We start from the raw sequence: 21,790 nt of genomic DNA on the forward strand, positions 1-21,790 counted from the left end.
ACAAGTGGTTAATTTTAAAATGTACCCTTTTCTTCTCTAACTCCAAGGATAATACTGAATTATGTGATTTGCATAGTAGTAATCATACTGATATTTGGAAATAAATTAAAATATACAATGTGCAAATGGCTGTTCTTCTTTACAGTTAAATTTACACTATTTGTTTTGTAGGTTTCTCTCCCAGGTCTCTATCAGACACTTTGCTTTGAAGATGAAAGTCTGTGGTGCACTTTTTCTCAGAGCTCTATATGTGAGCAAGAATTTCCATCGTCCATTGTAAAAAGAATTTCCTTGTTTCAGCAGGTAATCTTTCCTTTCATAATATTAATTATGAGTTCAGCAGTGAAAGTAAATTTTACATCCAGGCCTGGTTGAATTATAAGCAGTGACAGTATTTACAGTGTCTTACAGTTTAACTCATTTTTTTAATCTAAGAATTATCTATTTGTTTTTCTATAGTGCGTATTATTTCTCTGTTATCTGAGTCTTTTTAGTGTTGATGTATTAGCTGCAACTGAGTATACCCTCTAAGGCAACAAGTTCTTTAGAAATATACATGGAATTAATTTTTTGAATAGATAATAAAATTCTTTCATGGTTGCTTTGTTACTGCTGGATGTGTCAGCTTGTTGAGCATCTTACTTCATCACTGAATGTGCAAACTCACACATCTGACACAAAATGCAGTAGCAGCCTCTGCTTCTTTAGAATAGAAGGCATGAAAAATGACTTCTGAAAACCCAGTGATAAAGAATGCACCAAGAATTTGGGAAAGGCAAGTTCCTTCCTCAACCTGAGAGTCCTTTTCCACTGGAAGAGAAAAACCACTTTTGTGTTTATGGAAAAAAGATGTTGTTACTTACTTTCAAATGATGCTGTGATTTTTCTTTTGAAGTTACTTTACATGAAAACATCCAGAGAATGGATGAGGTATTAGACAATGTAGTTTCATGTTGATTGGCTCTTAGCTACTGTCTATTTAGAGTTTTTTTGTGGAGGAGGAAGATTAGCATGAAATAACTGAAATAGCATGTATGGAATTTAGAAACAAACCATTTTGGAAAGGAATTTGTCTGAGTCATATTTGATTCAGTGAAATGCTGAAGAGCACTTCTTATGTGTGCAGTGTGTTGTCAGAAAATGTCTGCATTTATAGGAAAGTAAATCTGGAATGATCAGTGCATCTTGTTTCTTGTACAGAAAGTATTAAGAATGTTTCTGTTTATAAAATATATTGAAACTACATTGTTAGATTGATGTGCCACTCATAAATTCGTTTGAACTGAAACCAGAAATACTTCTAATCCATGTAGGACATTGTTGCCTATATATGTGCATAGAATTTAGATACTCAGGTAGAGCTAAGTGTGCTTTCTGTCATTCTAGCTACCCACATAGCTACTTTTCTTTTAAAACATTGTAGAAAAGATTGTAGCTTACAAGTAGAAGTAGACATTAGGTATAGATCTATCTTCTGATTCTATTGATAGAACAAGCTACTTACAAAAGAACAATTAAGTAGATTGACTTGGAAAGCGATGATCAGATAGCTCTATTTATTCAGAGAAAACAACTTTGTTCTGAAGTAAATTCAAAGAGTTCATCCTTCTTAGAAGAGTCTTGCATTTTAAATTGTCACTATATATTTTTATCTCCCCTGAATATATTTTATTTTAAGGTACTTGTGGTCCAGGCTGTCAGACCAGACAGACTACAGAGTGCCATGGCTCTTTTTGCGTGTAAAACCCTTGGTAAGTTAATTTTTCACCAAGGCATTTCTGCACAACAATTAAATAGCTTTTTTTGTCCTATGTTTCTCTTTTATTTTATAGTTCTTGTGGGATACCTAAGCTTTAGCATATGAAAATGTGCTCTTAACGGGTTTGCTGGTTTTGTTATTGTAAAATATTCTTAAAAGTGCTTTTAAAATGGTTTGGCTTATTCTTCACAGTGATTGAAAATATAGTAAAAGGATCTGTCAAATTCTTGTAATTAATTCTTGAACACTGGAGTAATTAAGAAAGGAAGATAACTGGTTTTTTCCAAGTTTTACACTGCAGCACTCTCCTTAGGACTCAGACTTTCCATAAATATTATGTCATTTACCATTTAAAGACCATTAGGTTTGAGATTTTATACATTGAGTCTCAAAAGATTATTTATTTAATATCAGTCATTTTTATCTAACTCTTGGTCTGTTTAAAAATACACATGATTTAGAGTTGTTCAACGCTACGGTTGTCTGTTTGTTCTAGTCAGTCAATTTCCTATCTCAAGTCTATTATAGCCAAAGCTTGAAGCCTATATGCCAAATAATCTTAATATTGCAGTACAGCACACAAACCCCTTCCTTCAGTTTTTAGCAGTTTTGAGTCTCTCATCAGGGTGGACACTGTAAGTTTTAAAAGTCACTTTATCTTACTCCCTTATGCTGTCTATGGACATTATTTGTTGCTCAAAACTGGCCCTATATCTGCCACCCAGACAGGGTTTTTCAGCATTAAGGTATAGCTTCTCTGACAAACATTATTAGTAGATAGAGAGGGTGCTTTGGTCATGGTGACACGGCCCATGCTGGCAATGTCCCTGCCTGCTGGACTCAAATGACAAGAGTGATCTGCAGTGTGTGTCGCTCAAAAACCAGCAGAGACCTGAAGGCACAGTAAATTTATTTGCTTGCTTACTGTCTTCCAAATCTTAATGTATTACATAAATTACTTGTGTTGGGACCAGTTCCTTGGTGGAACACTGCACCAGGGAATGTTTTTGGTGCATGAAGCTGCTGCCTCACCAAGGAAGGCAGAATACCATTGATTCCATCTGGATTTTCAAAACCAGTAAATCATCCAAAAATCATCCACAGATTTTTCATGCATATCAATGAGTTTGGTGAAATCCTGACTAGCACTTTCTAACCAGTAAAAGATGTCACGCTTGTATGAATATTTTTCCATATTTTTTTCCTACTGTGTCTTTTTCAGTGTCCTTGCCCTGAAACAAACAAACTGTTTCACATAGTTCTAAAGGAAGCCATTAGGTTTCCAATCATATTTGGCTGCTTTCCTGTGAGAAAAAATAAATTCCAAAAGAGCTGTAATATCCTACAAGAAAGCCTTTCAATTCTGTTTTATCCAGACATTTTTTTTCTTTTCTCACCTTTTACCTGTATTTTGAAATTTATGGATGAAGAGGGAGTAAAATAACTTCTTTTGAAGATAGGGTTCATAAGAATTTTCTATGAATGTATTTTGTATCACCTGAAGCATGCCTATTTCTTTATTTCCCATGCTATACAGAAATGCACCATGTTAACAGCCTTTCAGTGCTCAAAGGGGTCCACAAGAAAACTGGAGGTGGACTTTTTACAAGAGCATGTAGTAACAGAACAAGGGAGAATGACTTCAAACTGAAAGAGAGCAGATTTAGATTACATATTAGGATGAAATTCCTTCCTGTGAGGGTTGTGAGGCACTGGAGCAGATTGCCCAGAGAAACTGTGGATGCCCCATCCCTGGAAGTGTTCAAGGCCAGGCTGAGCAGCTTGGTCTAGTGGAAAGTGCCCATGCCCATGGCAGGGGATCGGAGCGAGATGATCTTCGAGGTCCCAATACAAACGGTTCCATGATTCTGTGGTACAAATTATATAGCATTGTTCTGTGTGCAACACAATAGCTCAAGACTGCAAACAGTCTGCATCCTCAAGGAAGTGTGCATTGCATCTTTTAGTAGTTGTGGCATAGATGTCACTGGTTTGGGCTCTTCTGTCTTGCTGTATGTTGTGATTTCCTATTGCACCCAACGCTTCACTGGTTAAATGCCAGTCTAAAGATGCATGAAAATATGTAGTTAACACTATTTAATTTATGATACACTTACACATGTATATTTGGGCTCCTGTATAAATACCCTGCCTATACTAGGTCAACATTCTAGACATTTAAATTGTATATTAAAACAAATAATAAATGTAGTATATGTAATTGTAGTACCAAGAACAGTGTAAGTCTAATAATTAAGGCTCTCAGGGCAGTAAGGAGAGAAGTTCTGCACCTGGATATATATACTGCAATTAGTTTTAGCAAATAGCATAGCTTCTCATTCCACTCCTCTCTTTTCATATGTTTTCCTCAAGATTACACTCTAAATAAAGACTGCGGTTTGTCAAGCTGGAAATCCAGAAACACTTCTCTTCTTGATATAGGATGCCTCAAACCTACCTGCATGTTGTAAAGGTTTTTTTTTTTCATTTTAAAACCAGTTTTATGGTGTCTGCTGAACAGAACTCTTGACAGGCAGATGAACTCCAAAGTGGATAATGAAGCACTCCATCATGTGTAGTCACTTTATTTCCATAATAATTTTAATTCTGATTATAGGAATAAAAGAATTATCTCCATCACCTCTGAACATGAAGCGTCTGTATAAAGAGACACTGGAAATTGAGCCCATCTTGATAATAATTTCTCCTGGTGCTGATCCTTCTCAAGAATTACAAGAACTTGCCAGTGTTGAAAGAAGTACTGAGTGCTACCATCAGGTCAGTCTTAGATAAGTGTAGTGATTAAAAACCACAATGTGTAAGATTTTGTTGTAGTAATATCTGTTGTACTTCGCTTTCCAAGGAAGTTAGTAAGTAAAATCATAGTTTGGTATCTGTGGTGTTCTGTTGTTTCCACCTGTCTTGACACTAACTTCTCATTCCATTGGCAAGATGGGCTGGAGAAAAGACACCCAATTAGTCGTGCTCACACAAGCAGAATCCAAACATGAGGCATTCCTCCAGTGTGGAGAAGGAAAAGATGAGAAGATGGATGGAAAAGAACAAAAGAGTCTGAGAGTTGTTATATATGCTTCAACATTATCTTTTTTAGTGTGGAGTAAATGAAACAAACAAAACCCAGTAAAAACTAGACTTCATCTTTTCCTCTGGCTATAGAATTTGCACATTTCTTTCTTCAACAGAAAACATTAACCGGGTGTTCAGTGTTTGAGAATACTTAGGTATGTTGTGAAATTCTGTTTGTGTTTTGTGAATACTTAGGTATTTTTTGAAATTCTTTAAAATAATTTGAGCAATTTTACATCCTTGAAGGTTCCTAAGAATCCACTGGACAAAGCCCTTAGCTCCTGATTTGATCTTTCGCACCTGGCCCTACTTTGAGCAGGAGATTGGACTAGATACCTTCCAGGATCCATTCCAATTCAAATTGTTATATGAATCAAGTGGTTTTCTAATATTCTCAATACACAGTACCACTGTGCTTTATAACTGTCTGTAAAATATTATTTCCTTTTGTCATTTGACATATTAAGGGGAGGGAAGTTGTTATCTAGCTGATCACTGGTTAGCATAGAAATGGAAAATGTCAAGTTTAATGTTGCTTTTAAATAGTCCTTGAAATTGTTCCTTTCCTGGAACATAAACTGATATAATATATTTTTCCCATCAAACTGTAAAAATTTAGATTCTACTGCCATCTTATCTAGCTATGAATATTGCAGAACACATATTTCTTACTCTGCCACATGGATTTTCATGTTTATCTCTAAATGTCCTTTACATGTTGGACTTTCAAAATGTAGCATAGCATGGTATTCAGTTAAGGATCAGGACTCAAAGCTACATCATCTGAAAATTGTTATAATAATGAGACTATTTTTTGTTGTTTTTTCCTACACTTTCTCATGTAATTTGAATAGAACATAGAAGAATTTTCTTCTCTGTTGATTTATTTCTCACATGGGATAAAGAAGAGAATGCTAAATTTGTGCTGGGGACTTTCAGTTGTCTTCTTTTGGCTATTTTCAATTATTTAGGATATTATGCTCACTTCTACTTAGTCAGAGAATCATAGTACCAAGACAAGACTTTTCACATTGGCTAAGACCTTTTTATTTTCAACTTGTTTGCTTCAGGGGTTTTTGTTTTGTATATCTTCCAAATCAATTGTAAGGTAGAACTAATTCCAGTACTATAAAAAGTGAAGCTCATATATCCCAGCTGAAAAGAGAGCAGCCTTAGTTTTTCATTCATTTTAATACAAAATTGAGTATTTCTCTTCAAATGAAATACTCCTAACTTCCAGTCAAAAGAAACTTAGCTCTCATTTATCTCTTATTTTTGCAGTTCTGCAGTAATGCAGTTTGGCCCTTGATATTTAAATTACTTTTTGACTTCCCAGGGAATTACCTAGAAGACTAGATAATGTTGTTTGTACAGAAACTGGCTAGATAAGTTGCAGAGAAGAACTTGTTTCCCCTAATCTTTCCCCTACTTTAGTAACCTATCACATTAGAGAAAATTCTGGTTATCTTTAGCACTCTTTTTTTTAACGTATGCATTCTAACTTGAAAACACAATTTTATATTTAATTTTTAAATGAGATATATGGGATTCTTGATACAACTGTGTCTGCCATTTCAGATTGCCATGGGCCAGGGCCAAGCTGACCTGGCTATTCAAACTTTAAGAGAATGTGCAAAGAATGGAGAATGGCTGTGTTTAAAGAACCTGCATCTTGTTACATCTTGGCTTCCTGTATTGGAGAAGGTGAGGGTAAATAGAGAAGATGATACGGGAAACCAGACAAAATTAGTGTGCAACATCTCTGAAGCATTTCAGGCATTTCCATGGTGATGTTTAAAACTGAAGTTTAAAAATATACTTTTGTGGTTTTCTCAGTTATGAATAAGGTGAACTGCTTAAGATCTAAGCAGCTCCCTTCTTTGTATGAGTGCTTTAATTTTCATACAATGTAGAGTATTTCTACCACGACTGAGTAAATGCTTCAGTTAGAACTTCTGGTATTTCAAGGGATACTGCCCATGTTTTTTCATGAACTAGGAATTTATGTATGCTTGAATTTAATTTTTTCCCCCTTAGTTCTAGAACTTTCATTTTGGTAGTTCTTTTATTTTTGAAGTGCAGATTCAGGCTGAGTAACTAGGAGGTTTTTACTAATTTGAAATGAAAATGTGTCATATTTTATAGAAACACACACTTAGGGCATATAAAATCACTAACTTGCTAACTAAAATTGATTTTATATGATATACTTTTCATGTACATCATCATGAAACTCTCAAAACAAATAAAGTAAGAAGACAATCATGGGATTCCTTCAACAGTTACTACAGTCTTAATTTTCCAGTTTTCAATGGTTTTTGTAAAGCATAGTCCATGGACATGAGCTTGGAGTCTGTCATCTGTCTAGCAGTAACCATGTGGCATTACCTTCACCATTCCTATAATCCATTCTGAAGAAATGGAAAGGCAAAGCAAGATAACACTGATGTGTGTCATGTAGTCTGAACAAGACAGTCAACGGTAATGAAATGTTTGTAAGCTCCTTGCTGAATACAAAATTTCAGATCTTTTAAGTATTAAAATATGGATATGTGTCAGGAGGGTCTTACTCTTTCCACATGAACTGAATACTGAATGTGTTAAACTTCTTGCTGAGCATGATATAGACTAAGTTTTTCTGACGTTTGACTCTGCACATCCCCTTGCCTGTTTTGCATACCATTAGCAAGTGTGAGGCTATGTAATTCTTACATTTAAACATCCTCTTAAGAGACTGCTGCATATTCATTAGTCAGTTCCATCCAGGTACAGAAATTCAGTTCTCAGTCTTTGAATATGGATCCAAGTGTACCACAGTGAGGTAGAAATTAATATAGGTATACTGGTGTTGAAGGTCATTGAGATCTGTTGTTGATATGCCGCCCACATTGCAAGCCTTCATCACTTCTGATGTAGCCTTCTGGGGTTATTGTACTTAAAAGAAGTAAATAACTGCTCTATATTTTTATGTCCTGAATTCAGTATCTAGGAGAAAGGTACAAGTATCTGACACAGCTAGGATGAACTTCAAATTTGAGCATGGCAATGATGTAGGGGAGGCAGCACATCTTGAACTATAACCTTATGTGTATAAGCAACTGTCGATTTTTTAGATAAACCTAACTTTCTAATCCAGGATATTATAATTCTGTAAATACTGTTCTATGTATAAAAAACCTCAATCACCTCAAAGCCTATTTCAATATAGAACATCTCTTTAATAGGAACTGAATACATTACATCCTCAACCAAACTTTCGTCTTTGGCTTACTACTGAAGTTCATCCAAAATTTACTCCGATTTTGCTTCAATCAAGTCTGAAAATAACTTACGAAGTAAGATCTGTTTGGAAAGCTTTTATCAGATTTTTACATTGAATAAACCTTGATGTATAGCAAACTGTATGTTCAGATAGAATAACTTGTTTTACCTTATATTTCAATTACATGTAATACAAAAAATACGAGTTTACCTTGAAAGATAGTTTTTTTCCTAGAAGCTTTTTCCAGCTGAAAGTGAACTGAAAATATGTTTACCTAGGAGAAGTAGTTGTTCTGTTTTGTGCTCCAAATTCTTTTGTGCATTTAATCTTTTGGGCAGTTTCTCTTAAAAACAAAAATCAACAATGGTGTTGCTACATGGATGGAAAACAAGGAATTTCTCCTTGGTGAATATTCTCATGTGAAGATCACAGAATCCCACTTTCTCTTCGTTATTTTCCTTTTTGACCCTGTAGCTTTATATTCACTGGACTCTTTCAACAAAAGTGGGTTTCCTCCCATAGAGCAGAACATACAATTAAAAGCCGTTACTCAAAGTAGAGGCCTTTGCATTTGAAATGGCTCAGCTTAAGGAATAAATGTGACCATCTTCCTCCAATTGATTGGAGAGTAGTCTAGTCATGAATGCACTTAAGCAGTAATGTCCAATATGGAAATCATTAGTGGGAGTGCTCCTAAGTCTTCCATTTATAATGGAATGTGGCGATTTTGCCTGCAGCTAATCCAGGAAACTTCGACCTTTTAGAGTCCAGTGTTGCTGGGTTTGAAGAAGCTGGAGCAGTTACACTTTTACATTGACTGCAGGCATTTTGAAGGTTTTGCAGTACCTTCTTGCTTATACTGAGGTCTTCAATGGTACAGAAACTGCAGGACTGTGTGACTCATTCCACTATCTTTTTGGAATAACTGAAAGTTTGCACAAATGTAGTATTCTAAATAATTTTGTTTCCTTTCCAATTGCAGTAAATATTTTGTTACCATGAAAGAACAGTGATAGGCAGTGCCTTGTCAAATGTTATTTATTATATGGTTATAGTATGTTCCAATGTATGCAGAATGATACCAGTGAAGATACAGATGTTAAGAAAAAGTCAATTTACTGCAGTATTTTGCAATTATTTGTCAGAAGCAACCATGGTAATCTTATGGAAACACTAAGCCATTTTTCAAAAGAAAGAAAGAACAACAAACATTTTTAGAAACACGAAATTGTATTTCAAATATCTTTAAAATTTATGCTTGCCTTCAGACTTGCAAATAATTTGAAAATGGCTGAGTATCCAGTTGTTTTTACTTTTAAGCACTGTAATTTTGGTTACACCTTAAATGCAGTTATTGCTGGGGGTTGTGAACATTACCTACCACTAAATCTGAGAACTGGCATTTTATCATACATGTATACCAATATGCTAGCTAACAGAGTGTGGGTGTGGGGATGGAATAAGGCAATTTGACATTCATTACATCAGAAATAATGGGTAGCTGAGGTTGTAAAATCAGGAAGTAAGTTCTTTTGGTTGAAAACAATTGAATTTACTTTATGCTGATGTATTTTGATAGACTACTATGCTTTCTCTAAGTTCTTTTCATGTAGGGCAGTCCTATAAGTTAGTTCTGGTTACCTGGTTACCATTTCCTTCAGTTTGTTGAAGTTATTTTCACTATAGAATCATTCTGTCGTTAGGCTGTTTATTAGAAACATTTTTTTTTGTGTTAAATTTTATGCTATTAAGTACTGTTGGTAATTTCATTAAGTTAAAAATCTCAGGTCATAGTCTAAGAAAATATCACATGAAAATACCAAGTCTTCTGTCTAGAACAATGTTTTTCCTTCCAATGCAGGCACCTCCAGGCCTCAAAAAAAATCTCTTACGAACTTATGAATCTTGGACACCGGAGCAAATCAACAAAAAGGGAAATTTGTCTAGAGCACATTCTCTCTTTTGTTTAGCATGGTTTCATGCTGTATGCCAAGAAAGAAGAAATTATATCCCTCAGGTAATATTTGCTATCTTTTAAAAAATCTGCCCCATTTATTAGCTTTTATTCTTGGAAGTATTTTTTATTACGTATATGTTGGGTCATATGCAGAAATGAGAAAAACTTGGATGTTTCTGGTGCCTGCTTTTATTGTCTCTGAATTCCTTCCACAATAAGATCCTGGTAACCTCAGTTCCTGTCCCTCTGAAAATCGCTTCTGCCTGTGTGGGGTTATTCTGTGATTCATGTACTAAGTGATACTGCTACAGAAGTGTGGAAAAGATTCTGTGAATCCTGTTTGCTTGGGACAGGCAAATATATTATAGAAAAACAATTGAATGGAAGACATGAGAAAAGAGATACTGGAGGGAGAGAGGAGATGACATTGTCTACACTTTCTTCATGCAAACTCCTTCAAGGAGAAGGAAGAACAAGGGAAATCATTAATTTCTTATGAGGATTATAATGATTTTCATAGATGTGTTTTTTCCTTAGCTATATTTTGAATAAAAGTGAACTTTTTTTTCTGGCTGCAAGAGGCTTAAATTAAACAGACCAAAAAAACCCTCCAAACAGCAACTGCTTTATATCTTGTTTATTTTATTCTCTTTAGACTAGATATGAAATTACTGTGTCATCTGAAGGATTTGATCTGGCATAATCTGGAATGTTTGAGAGTTTTTTGCTAATTTTGACTTCGTGATTTTTTAAGGTTGTTTGCTTTTTGCAGTAACAGGCTTTTCAATATGGTGTTCAAGAAGTACACTAGGTGAAAATATTTAAAGTATTAAACTGACACATGAATTCTCGTCTGTTGTAGTTCAAATCCATGTTTGTTTGGCCGGTTTTGCAAGTAACACAAGATAGGATTGATGCTCTCTTTAATTTCACTGCACAAATGTGCAGACAGTGATGGATTTATATTTCAAGATTACCAGTTTCTAACACTGATGGACTGTAGTTAATCTCAAGTAGAAGCTTTTGTATTTTATAATGAATTTTGAATTGTTTTGGGTTCATGTACAGATCTGTCCAAAAACCCCAACATGGATACTGTTAGGAGCATCTTTCCAGAATATGACCTTCATGGTGGCTGGCTGATAGTTTTTTGTGATCTGTGGAGCAGATGCAGTTTTGACCTCAGGCTGTATTCATCTCACTGGACATGTGCATGTTGCTGACACATTTGCATTTCTCATCATGAGTCGTATGCACTCTTGCTGTGATATCATCCAGATGCAAAGTACACTGTAAAAGGATAGAGCAACAGGACACGACATTGAGATCCAGATTTCCTAAATGATTTGTCATATATCAGTATTTATTTATACTTACCTATTTACACTGAAAGCTTTTTGTGAGAATTACATACACAGAATGCATTCCTGCTACATAAAGATTAATGGCCCAAGAACAAAAAGGAGGTAAAAACTGCAAATCATTAAAATATACATGGTCAGCATTTTTATGGTGATAGTAGCAGTAATTGATAATTTTTTTTGTCAGATGAGAAGTGACATGAATTAAGGAGTAAGATTATGAGAGTATGTTAAAGACTATGTTTGAAGAATCAGTTCTATTTATGAAAATACAGTCTGTATACTGAAATATGAAAAGGTCCTCAGAAATAAAACATTGTAATTCAATGCATGATATAGTCACAGATGTCAGCAAGTTTTAGTTGCAGTAAATATTGATAGGAAATTAATTAACCTTAAGTTTGTATTTTTCATACTGAATGGATTCTGGCTTTTGTAAGTATATAAAATTAAATGAACTGTTACAACTGATTTTTTTAATACTACATCTATTGAATGTTTCAAAAAATGCACTTTGGAGGACACAGGTTGTTGCTTTTTTTCATTAAGTATTATACAGCATTCAGTAACAACATGATACTGGTGTTTTACTTCATGATTATCTTTGTGTGACTAATGAAATTCTTTGTTTTCATGGTAGGGTTGGACCAAGTTTTATGAATTTTCTATGTCTGACCTACGTGCTGGTTTTGACATCATTGATAGACTCTTTGAGGGTAAGTAATTTCTTAAGGAAAGTCCCATTAGTAGGGATGCTGCATGAAGAGCTTTATATTTCTATAACACTCATATGAAAGTGGAGATTCTGTAGAGCTCATCATCAGTAAGCAAAACTGGAAAAACAGGGTGAATCAGAAATCCGTTTTTGACTGATTGGATAGACCAATAGTTCTTGGTGCCTAGGGAGTATGCTGCTCAGCTTCTTGAGTCCAGAGGAAGAAATAGGAAATACAGGGCTACCTGTAAGATGAAATCTGGTTTCTCCATTCCTTTCCAGTGTGAGTTCCCCAAAATATTGAATAAATGAATTGAATATGAAAGAATTCTTCATATTAAAACTCAGCATTAGCTAGATCCCACTTCATCGTTCTGTTAACCAGTGTAGGAATTTCTAATATTAGTTAATGTGGTAAAGGTAATTTTTTAAACTCTTTACATTTTGTACAATTTCAAAGTAAAGTTAGGAACTGATATGTAGAGATAATTTACAATCGTTGACTTAAATGGGATCTGTGAATGGTTAGTACTTCTAAAATTAGACTTTAGTTGTGCAGAATTAAACCACACAGTGATGTAAAGAGATTGAATAATTAACTGTCAATGATAATCATTACTTATTACTATGAAAATATCTTTTCTTATGAAGTAATGATTGAAGCATTAGGAAACAACAGCCACCACCACTAAACCTCCACTTCAAGTAATTGCCACTTCCCTCTTTCAGCAGACTTTAGGGAGCACCTTTCTGATTAAGCTTTCACCTGCACATGAAAGCTAATAGGATGCAAGTAGATAATTGTCCCATGTAGTTATTTTGGGCAACTATGACAGAATGGAGGAAAAATAAGTTATTTTGAACTTGTGGGATATAGCTGGGTCAGAGTAATATAACCCAACATCAGTCTGACCAGAAAATTATTATTAGCATGCTTAAATTTATGTGCTGTGTTGTATGATTCATAATCATTTGCAAAGTGTCTATCCTGGACCTTTTTATGTTTGAAAGATGACATTTGCAGTAATCTTACCTATTTGGAGCATGATGTGCTTTTGGTTTAAGCAGTCAGTTTATATTATGAAATCAGATGGTACTGTGGTAGAAAATAGTGTATAAAATTGTATTTATGACAAAGGAGCACAAAATTAAAGTTTTAATAGCATAATTTCTGAAATGCATATAACTAATTAGTTCAAAAGGCACTTCAAGTCTAAAGCGAAATTTCTAATCATTCATTTGCAACACACTAAGTGATAGTTTTTTCAGTGAAAAATATTCACATACTCTTTCAAGTTTCTGCAGCTTTTACTATTTGGTCATATAGAAGAACAATTAAAAAGAATTATTTGATGTGTTATCTCTTTTTATTACCCTGAAGAGATGCAGTGACAAGAAGAAATGCTTATAATGCAATGCTATTGAGTGATACAAAACTAATACTAATGAATTGATTCATAGGTTCCAAAGATTTTCAGTGGGAATTTGTTCATGGCTTGTTTGAAAATGCAATTTATGGAGGTCGTGTTGATAATTACTTTGATATGAGGGTTCTTCGGTCCTACTTGGAGCAGCTTTTCAATTCACGAATCATTGGCAATTTAAATGCCAGAGGCAAGAAGATGAGTACTTTCCCATGTTCCATCTCTTTACCAAATTCCTGCAGTGTTTTGGTAGGTATACATCTTCTATCACCTAATAAATAATTCATTTTCAAGAGTTATTCTTGAAATATTTCCACAAAGAAAACCAAAATTACAGTCCAAAGGATATCTCTATTTCTTCAGAAAATTATCTCTTGTGTGTGAAGCATTAACTCTGTCAGTTCGCTATTCTTTTTTATGATATCTGATTGGACTGTGGTGCAGAGCAGTCTAGCTATGAAGACTTGATTCAAAACCATTGGGTTAATTTATGACAAAGATATAATTATGTTTTTATGTAATTTGTATATTAACATAACAGTAGTTTTTTAAAGACTGCTAAATAGTCCTACAACTTCTGGATAAAACAGGAAAATCTTAATATACCGTCTTGTTTCCAAATTATATCAACATTCTGTTGGCAGGCCATGGAGGGTATATGGCATTTTATTTGGTGACCAGTATGGATTCTGATTCTGCTTTAGTATTCCTTTAGTGTAAAAGAGAGGGAATTTAACAGTCTAAACAACTGATCTCTCCCTGTCCTTTCACAATATAATTATTGTTGTTACTGTGATTAAGATTCACGGGCATTCTAATGGAGGACTCCATACTAGACCTCTAATACAAACAGATATAAATAATGTTATCTCAGTTAAAGTAAATTGCTGTGATTTGACATTCTTTACCTGGATTCTGACTGCTCAAGTTTGGTTTGGGGATTTTTTTATTACTTTATTATGACCATTATTTTTTATTTTTTATAGATGTGCTGAGTTAATATAAAAACAGAAGGGATAAAAAAACAGGCTAGTCTCTTGTTCTTGTAGATAATATGGTCAAGTAGATGAAACTTTTTTTCTAGCCTGCACAGCATTTAATATCTCTTGATATCTTACACAGTTATGTATGTAAGAATTCATAGTTCTGTGTCTTCAAGTAGCATTTCCTCAATGTTTGATGTAGAGTTCTGCTACTGTTGTTACCTCTGAAGTCAGAGTCCATGTTGAGTCCATGTGCATATCCAACACATGCTCCTCCAAGGGAAGACAAAATGCTCGTGGCACATATGCAATAGAGTGCAGCCAGACTTTCAGACAGTAAATATTTTTGCCTTTAAATCACAATAAAAGAGATGTCCAACACCATTAGTCTACCTTAGTCTGCAAGGCCTCTGTGTTGTGCAAGAGAGCATCACTTGTGACTATTACACCGTAACCACTATTGGTGCTATTCTGCATCTCCAATGATTATGCAAACCTATTTTTACCTGTTTTACCTTAACTACTTCACTGGCTTTTAGTGAATATTTTCGGAGAGTTAACTAGAAGTGAGTGCTCTTAATTTTATAAATATGTATTATACTCTTCTTAGAATTACAAATGCCACAGTATTATTTTTTCTGTATTGTCATTAATCTTACCTTCAAGTTTTCAACAGAAAGAGATAGTCTTGGCATATTTTTGTTTTCATTTGATAGCATCAATGTAATCAGAATTTCATTTTGCTCTTTTAGAGTTGAAATGTTATATAAAAGAAGATAGTTTCTGATAAATAAAATGAAGAAATCTATAAATAAGATTACCATAATATCTCACGTATTACATACTTACTTTAACCTTTGTGTTGTGGTGTGCACTTAATGAAATTCTTTTCAGCATATGCTGTTAATTTTCATGAGTGGAATGAAAAGTTACCTCTGTTCTGTCTATTCTTTTTGTCTAATGCAGGATTATCGTAATATTATTGAAAGCCTTCCAGAAGATGATAAACCTGACTTTTTTGGCCTGCCAGCTAATATTGCTCGTTCATCACAGCGTATCATCAGTTCCCAGGTAAAGTTAGCATTTTTCATTGACATCTGAATCTATTCTGCAGCCGTTATAAGCTGAAGAACCCAACCACCTTTTCATAAATGCAGTTTCCATAAAAAAGCCAGAGTAAATTGATGTATTTTTTTAATATGTTGACTTTTATCTGCAGAATATTTCAATATAATAAGTTAGTCTTTAGTTACAAGAGTATTCATTTAGAACTTAAATAAACAGATAAGTTTATTTTATATTATTGAGAAAGTTTCCAATAGTATAATGCAGTTCATGTTGTAGAGTGGTATTATAGTTTTACACATAGAATATGGGTAGTATTTTATGTTTTTACTAAAATAGAAATTCTGAAGAATTTTTCCTGAAATTCCAGCATTCTTCCGATTAATCAAAAAAATCCATTCCAATTAGAAATGTGATTTGTTTAATTGAAGTCTGGATGAGACCACACAATTACTGTAAGTGCACCTAAACAGTACAATCTTTTGAATACTCATTAGCATACTTTATTTGACTAGTAAATTAGTCGTCTCAGATAATGTGAAAGTTGATGGATTTGAGAATCTTAAATCAGAGCTGTGAAGTAAATTGTCTACATCAAGGCTCTCTTCAATTTTCTGCCAAGCCCTGGTGTGCTGTCCTATGTATGGGCAAGTTTTAGAGGGGAAAAAATTAAATCATGGACTGATAGGCTGGGAGAAACTTCAGTGATCATGTGGTCCAATCTTTCTTGGCAAAATCAGTTGGAAGTTTCCTATAACTGGAATTTCCTATGAATTCAAGACTAAGAATTACAGGTTTTTAAAAAAGTATCTAATTGTTTGTTCACAGTCACTTAAAAAGGGCTCCAAGCAGAAATTTCCTATTGGTGTAAGACCTCTGATCTACTGAAAAAAAAAAAAAAAAGCCTTTGAGTATTGCATTTGCTTCCCATCAAATATAGTACTGGTAAATTTGTTTAAATATTTCTGTTCACTTCAATCCATAGCTGTATTGTCAAACTATTTGTGATTTCTTTCTGACATGAAAACATAAAGATATGTAAAGAAAAATCAGTAGGATGAAGGTGCATAAGGTAATAAGACGAACTCAAGAACTTGTTTATTACAAAGCTAATACATGCTTTGAGATTCAATGTAGCTCTCTTTGATTTTGTCTTAAAATCATTTGCATAAACATCCATTTAGATGCTTTTGTTTCTCTCAGATTCACTGTAGACTGCTGCTTATTTTTTTTTTATTTCAGCTGTGCTTTCATAACTTGTTAAAATCTGCAGTTGTTGAAATTGCTAATATTTGAAAATCAGAATAGATTCAGAGTTCCTGTGTGAAGGGAAATAGATAATGAGTGCGTTTACATGTAAACTCACACTCTGCTCTCTGCCATAGCATTGATTATAAGCTATAAACTATGGGTTATAATCTTGAAAATGTGGGACTGCTCTAGTTACAATTCTGTGAGATGATTTCTTTTATCATATGAGATATTTTCTCATCCTTCCAATAGCATTTTGCAGTATTTCTTTAAGTCTTAGGCAATTTAAGTAACAAATGCGAGATTTTCCTTGAACTATGCTTCTCCCTCACTGTGAATCCTACTCCCTTTCCACTTCTGACAGTTGGCAGCTGTTTTAGATCCATAGGTGATCCAAGGGTTCACGACTGGAAATTCAGTAGTTGTTTTCTAAGAGTGTTTCTCCATTACCATTACCACCAGAAATCCATTACCAAGCTAAATCAAAGAAAAGGTGAATGAACAAGGGTAGTCAGAAATCAGTTGCTACCAGCTCAGCCCTCGTGTCTGTAGCATCAGAAAGGTGAAATGTAATACCATGTCCGCTACTTCACTGATTCTGTAGACTTTCTGTGAATATTATTAATTTTTCATGCCTGGAAGTGATAGCTTGTGTTGCTGGAGCAACACACTTTAGTAGAAATAGGCTGCAGCACAGTGCAGCATTTTGAAGTCATGCAAAAATCTCTTCTGTAACCTATGCATTGGTGCTGTTTGGGTAAACCTAAAACATCAATAAAAAGAAACGGTCTTTTAAAAGAAATTTTACAATTGTTGACTATATTCACAGCCCCTTATCAGCAGGAAACTTTTCTAATTTAAAGCTGAATATTGCTACCAGTATCTTTTTTTTACATTGGCAGTTACTAATTGATTTATTAGAAATTGTAAATTGCATCAGAACATAAATTGCATACAGGATATCTTGCAATCTTCTGTAGGGTAATTCAGAGAGTATTAATATTGAATGTGTACTGGTAAAATCCTTCTTTAAAAAAAATTACTTAAAAGGACGTCCTTGTGGAAACATGACAATTTTTTTCTGAATTATGTGCTTAGTTGCTCTAAGTAGGTAAAGATAAGTAAATTTTTAGAGCATGGATTTCTAGAGTTCACAGTGTCTGTTTCTGCCTCACCTGATGTTAGAAAAAGACTTTGACACATCTCTTATGTTGAATAAGGTCTTGAATAATCTCACATCTCTTGCTATGTTCTATTTGCAGAGCAATGCATTAAAATAGGAAAAAAAAACCCCATACAATGCAGCTGCAGGAGTCAGTTTACCTTATGCTACCTGTTTTACACCAGTAGAGATTTTCTGTACTGCAACTCAGTTTCCTCATACTCAACAGCAGACCTTACCTTAGTTACAGTCATGCTCCTTTCTTCTGATCTGATAAACATTGTATTTTGCCTGCATATTGGCCTGTATTCAGGTGGTCCAGTCTCCCAGTCTAAGTTGTAACCAATGATTAAAGCAATCAGAATATGTGAAGGTTTGCTCTAGGCTTCCTGTGCAATGAGAAGAGCCTGTAATTTACATATCTATCCAATGACCTTTTGGCAAAGTGAGCTTTTCTTGCCAGCGGACTCATCCCTTATTATTAGTTCTGTGCTTTTATGAATGCTTATCAACATATCTCATCCTTCATTATAATTGTAATAGAACTATACTTAAGTGTCACCATCCAAATAAAATTTATTGTATGTGATAAATGGAATTTCAACAGACTGAAACAGACAGACCTGCATATGTATTTTTAAACCTTGGAAACGCAGTAAGAATTACCCTGTTCTGTGCAGGCTTTACCATACCTGGAACTCATACGACTTATTGCCAGTAACCACCCTAGGAGGGTGAATTGAAAATGCAGAGGGGTTGTTTTGTCTCCCTTCTTTGCACAGCAGACATATTCACTGCAGGCACTCTAGAGAGTGTAGCATGTGTTGAGTGATCCCAACAAATCCTGCCGAACACAAACGTCTGCAGCCTGTAAGTAGGAGCTCTATATGATCAGTCGACCGGGTAATCTAAACAGTCTTCAGTAATACAGTAAATTATTTTGAAAAGAAAGACAATCAGTAATTGGCAAGATGCACAAGATTCTTCAAATATGACTGCCAGTGATAATGAATATGGCTAGCACATGGTTTGCTCACTGCTGGTTTCTGTATACAATACAGTGTTTAATAATTCTAATAATATCTTGCCTCAGGAATTCAGCATTCTTTTACACGTTATAATGCTTCACAGAGTATCATATGAGACAGGTTAAGTCTCAGTAAAGTTGAAGAGTAAGTTGTTTTTGATATTTTCGTAAATGAATAAGTACTCTCACATTATCATCAAAGATAAAGGATAGTTGCAGTCTCTCTATACTTGGACAGCATCTTGATTCTTTTATGTCCACCATCCCAGTGATGGCAGAAGTGGAAGGCAAGTCTGTGGATTTGCAGTAACTTTTTATGACCTCCTGAGATTGATTGTGCAGACATAATTGAAACTTACTTTTAAAGTTCATGGGGTAATGTCTCATGTGAGTGGGATCCCATGCTGGAGAGGGAAGGAGAGTGAGAAGACAGAGACAATGCGTGATGAACTGACCACAGCCCCCATTCTCTGTTGCTCTGCCCTACTCGGATTGGAGGAGGTAGAGATTTCAGGAATGAAGTTGAGCCCAGGAGGAAATGAGGGATGGTGAGAAGGCATTAGAAGATTAATTTCTCATTATCCTAATCTGATTTGGTTGGCAATAAATTAAATTAATTTACACAATTCAAGTCTGTTTTGCCTGTGATGGTGACTGGTGAGTGATCTCTCCCTGTCCTTAGTTCGATCCATGAACCTTTCCTTACAGTTTCTTTTCCCTGTCCAGCTGGGAAGGGGAGTGATAGCTTTGGTGGGCACCTGGTGGCAAGCCAAGGTCAACCCAATACATCTTCAAAATACTTAAGGACATTAGAGATGTAAAATAATCCTTTGGGACTCATTCCTGAAGAGTCCACAGACTGCAGCATCTCACCAAATTTTCGAAGAAATACTACAAAATTATTTATTTGTGGATTTTATTAATGAATTGAAATTTTTGATCTCTGAGTACTTATAACCTAACTATTAACTGGGTTCTAGTTCACTTCAGCTAAACTTGCTGGAAGTATTTTTCCTCCTGTATTTTGTCCTTTGTAATTTTGTTTGCTTTTCAACCAGGCCAGTGATACTCTGCAGTTTAGGTGGTCCAGATTTTGCAGCAAAATTACTTACTTTAAGAACCTTTTTCATACTAATTTTATAGTCTCAAATAGAATCCAAATCTGTCATTTTCTGTGACAGGGTAGAGGATATAAGGTAGTTTATTTTTCTCATACTTAATTTTCCTTCTTGCTGGAAGTCACAAATTTCCCATTTGATTTACCAGAAGACATATTTTTTGGATAGTCACTATACACTGGCAGCAGAACTAACATAATAGAAGAAATATTTTCTAAGGGTGATAGTCATCTAACAATGCTTTATTTTTCTCAGAGTTAGGTGCCTAATCTAATGGTTATCTAGGCTCCCTGTGTATTACAGTCCAGCTCCAGGAGACTGTATTCATACCTGCTATGGAGTGAATTATGTAGATATGTGAAATCCTGTTTCCTTCCCTGATATTATCTTCCGTTAGTGTTCTAATATTACTTAAAATACCTCCTCTGTTAACACCAAATATTTTATTTAGATGTTATTCTAACATTTCCCACAAGTCAATGGTATTTTAAAAACAGATATCATGGAATTAGAGTTTATCTTTGAAATACACAGAGAGGTTATTTCAGATTCTTAGTTCAGCTCTTAGAGGATATTTTGTTTAAATCCTGCTAGAAAAGGCTTGTGATGTATTTATTGATTCAAGCCACTTCAAATTCCCCTAACTGATATCGGAATAATTTCTTATGTATTTGTTTTGCTTTTAAATGTTTAGATACTGTGATAGAAAAGCATGATAAGCCAAATTCAAAGCCAATTGAAATTAAGACAAAGAAACCTCAGTGTAATACCTCTCTACTAGGTTCTATCATATGAATATTATCCACCTCGTCTTAGGTCATCCATTTTATTTTTTGTTACGAAGGAAAGACAAGCAGCTACAGGGAATTATTTGTGCCAGTCTTAGATAGGCATCTAAAATAAAGGAGTGAATCACCTTTTAGAATTACCTATTTCTTTCCATTGAACTTTGAATCAAACTTTGTAATAATGTCAACAGCATTTCTAAAACTTGTATAATGAACATTTTAATGAGCATTTAAGAGATTAAAGAAAATAGCCGTAACTATGAGACTGTTGCTTGCTCAGAGTACAGGAGGGTTTCTTTTCTTCTGAAAACTGGACTGTTTGAAAAAGGAGTTTTTTGTTAGAACAGGATTTTGAAAATAGTTGGTTTTGCCATTTCCCCATTGAGTATTGCAACAATGTAAATGTAGTTGTCAAACTTGCATTTCATATCTAAGTATTCAAATTCAAATTGAAAAGTTCAGGAGATGGAAGTGAAATCTCAAGCACCCTAAAGGATGTAAGTTACAGTGCTTGTCTCAAAGACAAAAAAGAGATTTTATTAATTAGTATACATATTTTTTTGCTTGTTTTATTTCCCAGGGCAGTGAAAGACCAGCACATTTCAAAATTCATTTGTTTTTTACCAGTTTTATTTTATTTCACTGCTAAAGCAAGTGAATGGTTCGCATCATTATGCATCCTTAGGCAAGGGTATTATTCTCATTAATGTAAGAGAGTGTGCTTGTGAGCCTGGCCTTGTGAGACGTGCCCCCTGTGTGCCAGCGTGCTGAGAGTGCACTCAGTCTCCTCGGTGGGATCACTGATAAAGGTGCGGAACAGAATTGGCCGCG

At 34.6% G+C, this 21,790-nt stretch overlaps 1 protein-coding gene across 2 annotated transcripts in view; it reads left to right on the forward strand.

The window, feature by feature from the left end:
• The window catches only part of DYNC2H1 (dynein cytoplasmic 2 heavy chain 1), a 144,120-nt gene that overhangs the window by 74,973 nt on the left and 47,357 nt on the right, over positions 1 to 21,790 (forward strand). For both annotated transcript variants that reach the window (XM_063394563.1, XM_063394564.1), the window contains exons 74-82: positions 172 to 303; positions 1,679 to 1,751; positions 4,377 to 4,537; positions 6,425 to 6,550; positions 8,071 to 8,181; positions 9,970 to 10,125; positions 12,067 to 12,142; positions 13,603 to 13,814; positions 15,515 to 15,619. In XM_063394563.1, coding sequence (XP_063250633.1) covers positions 172 to 303; positions 1,679 to 1,751; positions 4,377 to 4,537; positions 6,425 to 6,550; positions 8,071 to 8,181; positions 9,970 to 10,125; positions 12,067 to 12,142; positions 13,603 to 13,814; positions 15,515 to 15,619 — 1,152 coding nt within the window. The remainder of the gene's footprint in view (positions 1 to 171; positions 304 to 1,678; positions 1,752 to 4,376; positions 4,538 to 6,424; positions 6,551 to 8,070; positions 8,182 to 9,969; positions 10,126 to 12,066; positions 12,143 to 13,602; positions 13,815 to 15,514; positions 15,620 to 21,790) is intronic.

This window comes from Prinia subflava, chromosome 3 (assembly GCF_021018805.1).
Source record: "Prinia subflava isolate CZ2003 ecotype Zambia chromosome 3, Cam_Psub_1.2, whole genome shotgun sequence".
NCBI lineage: Eukaryota > Metazoa > Chordata > Aves > Passeriformes > Cisticolidae > Prinia > Prinia subflava.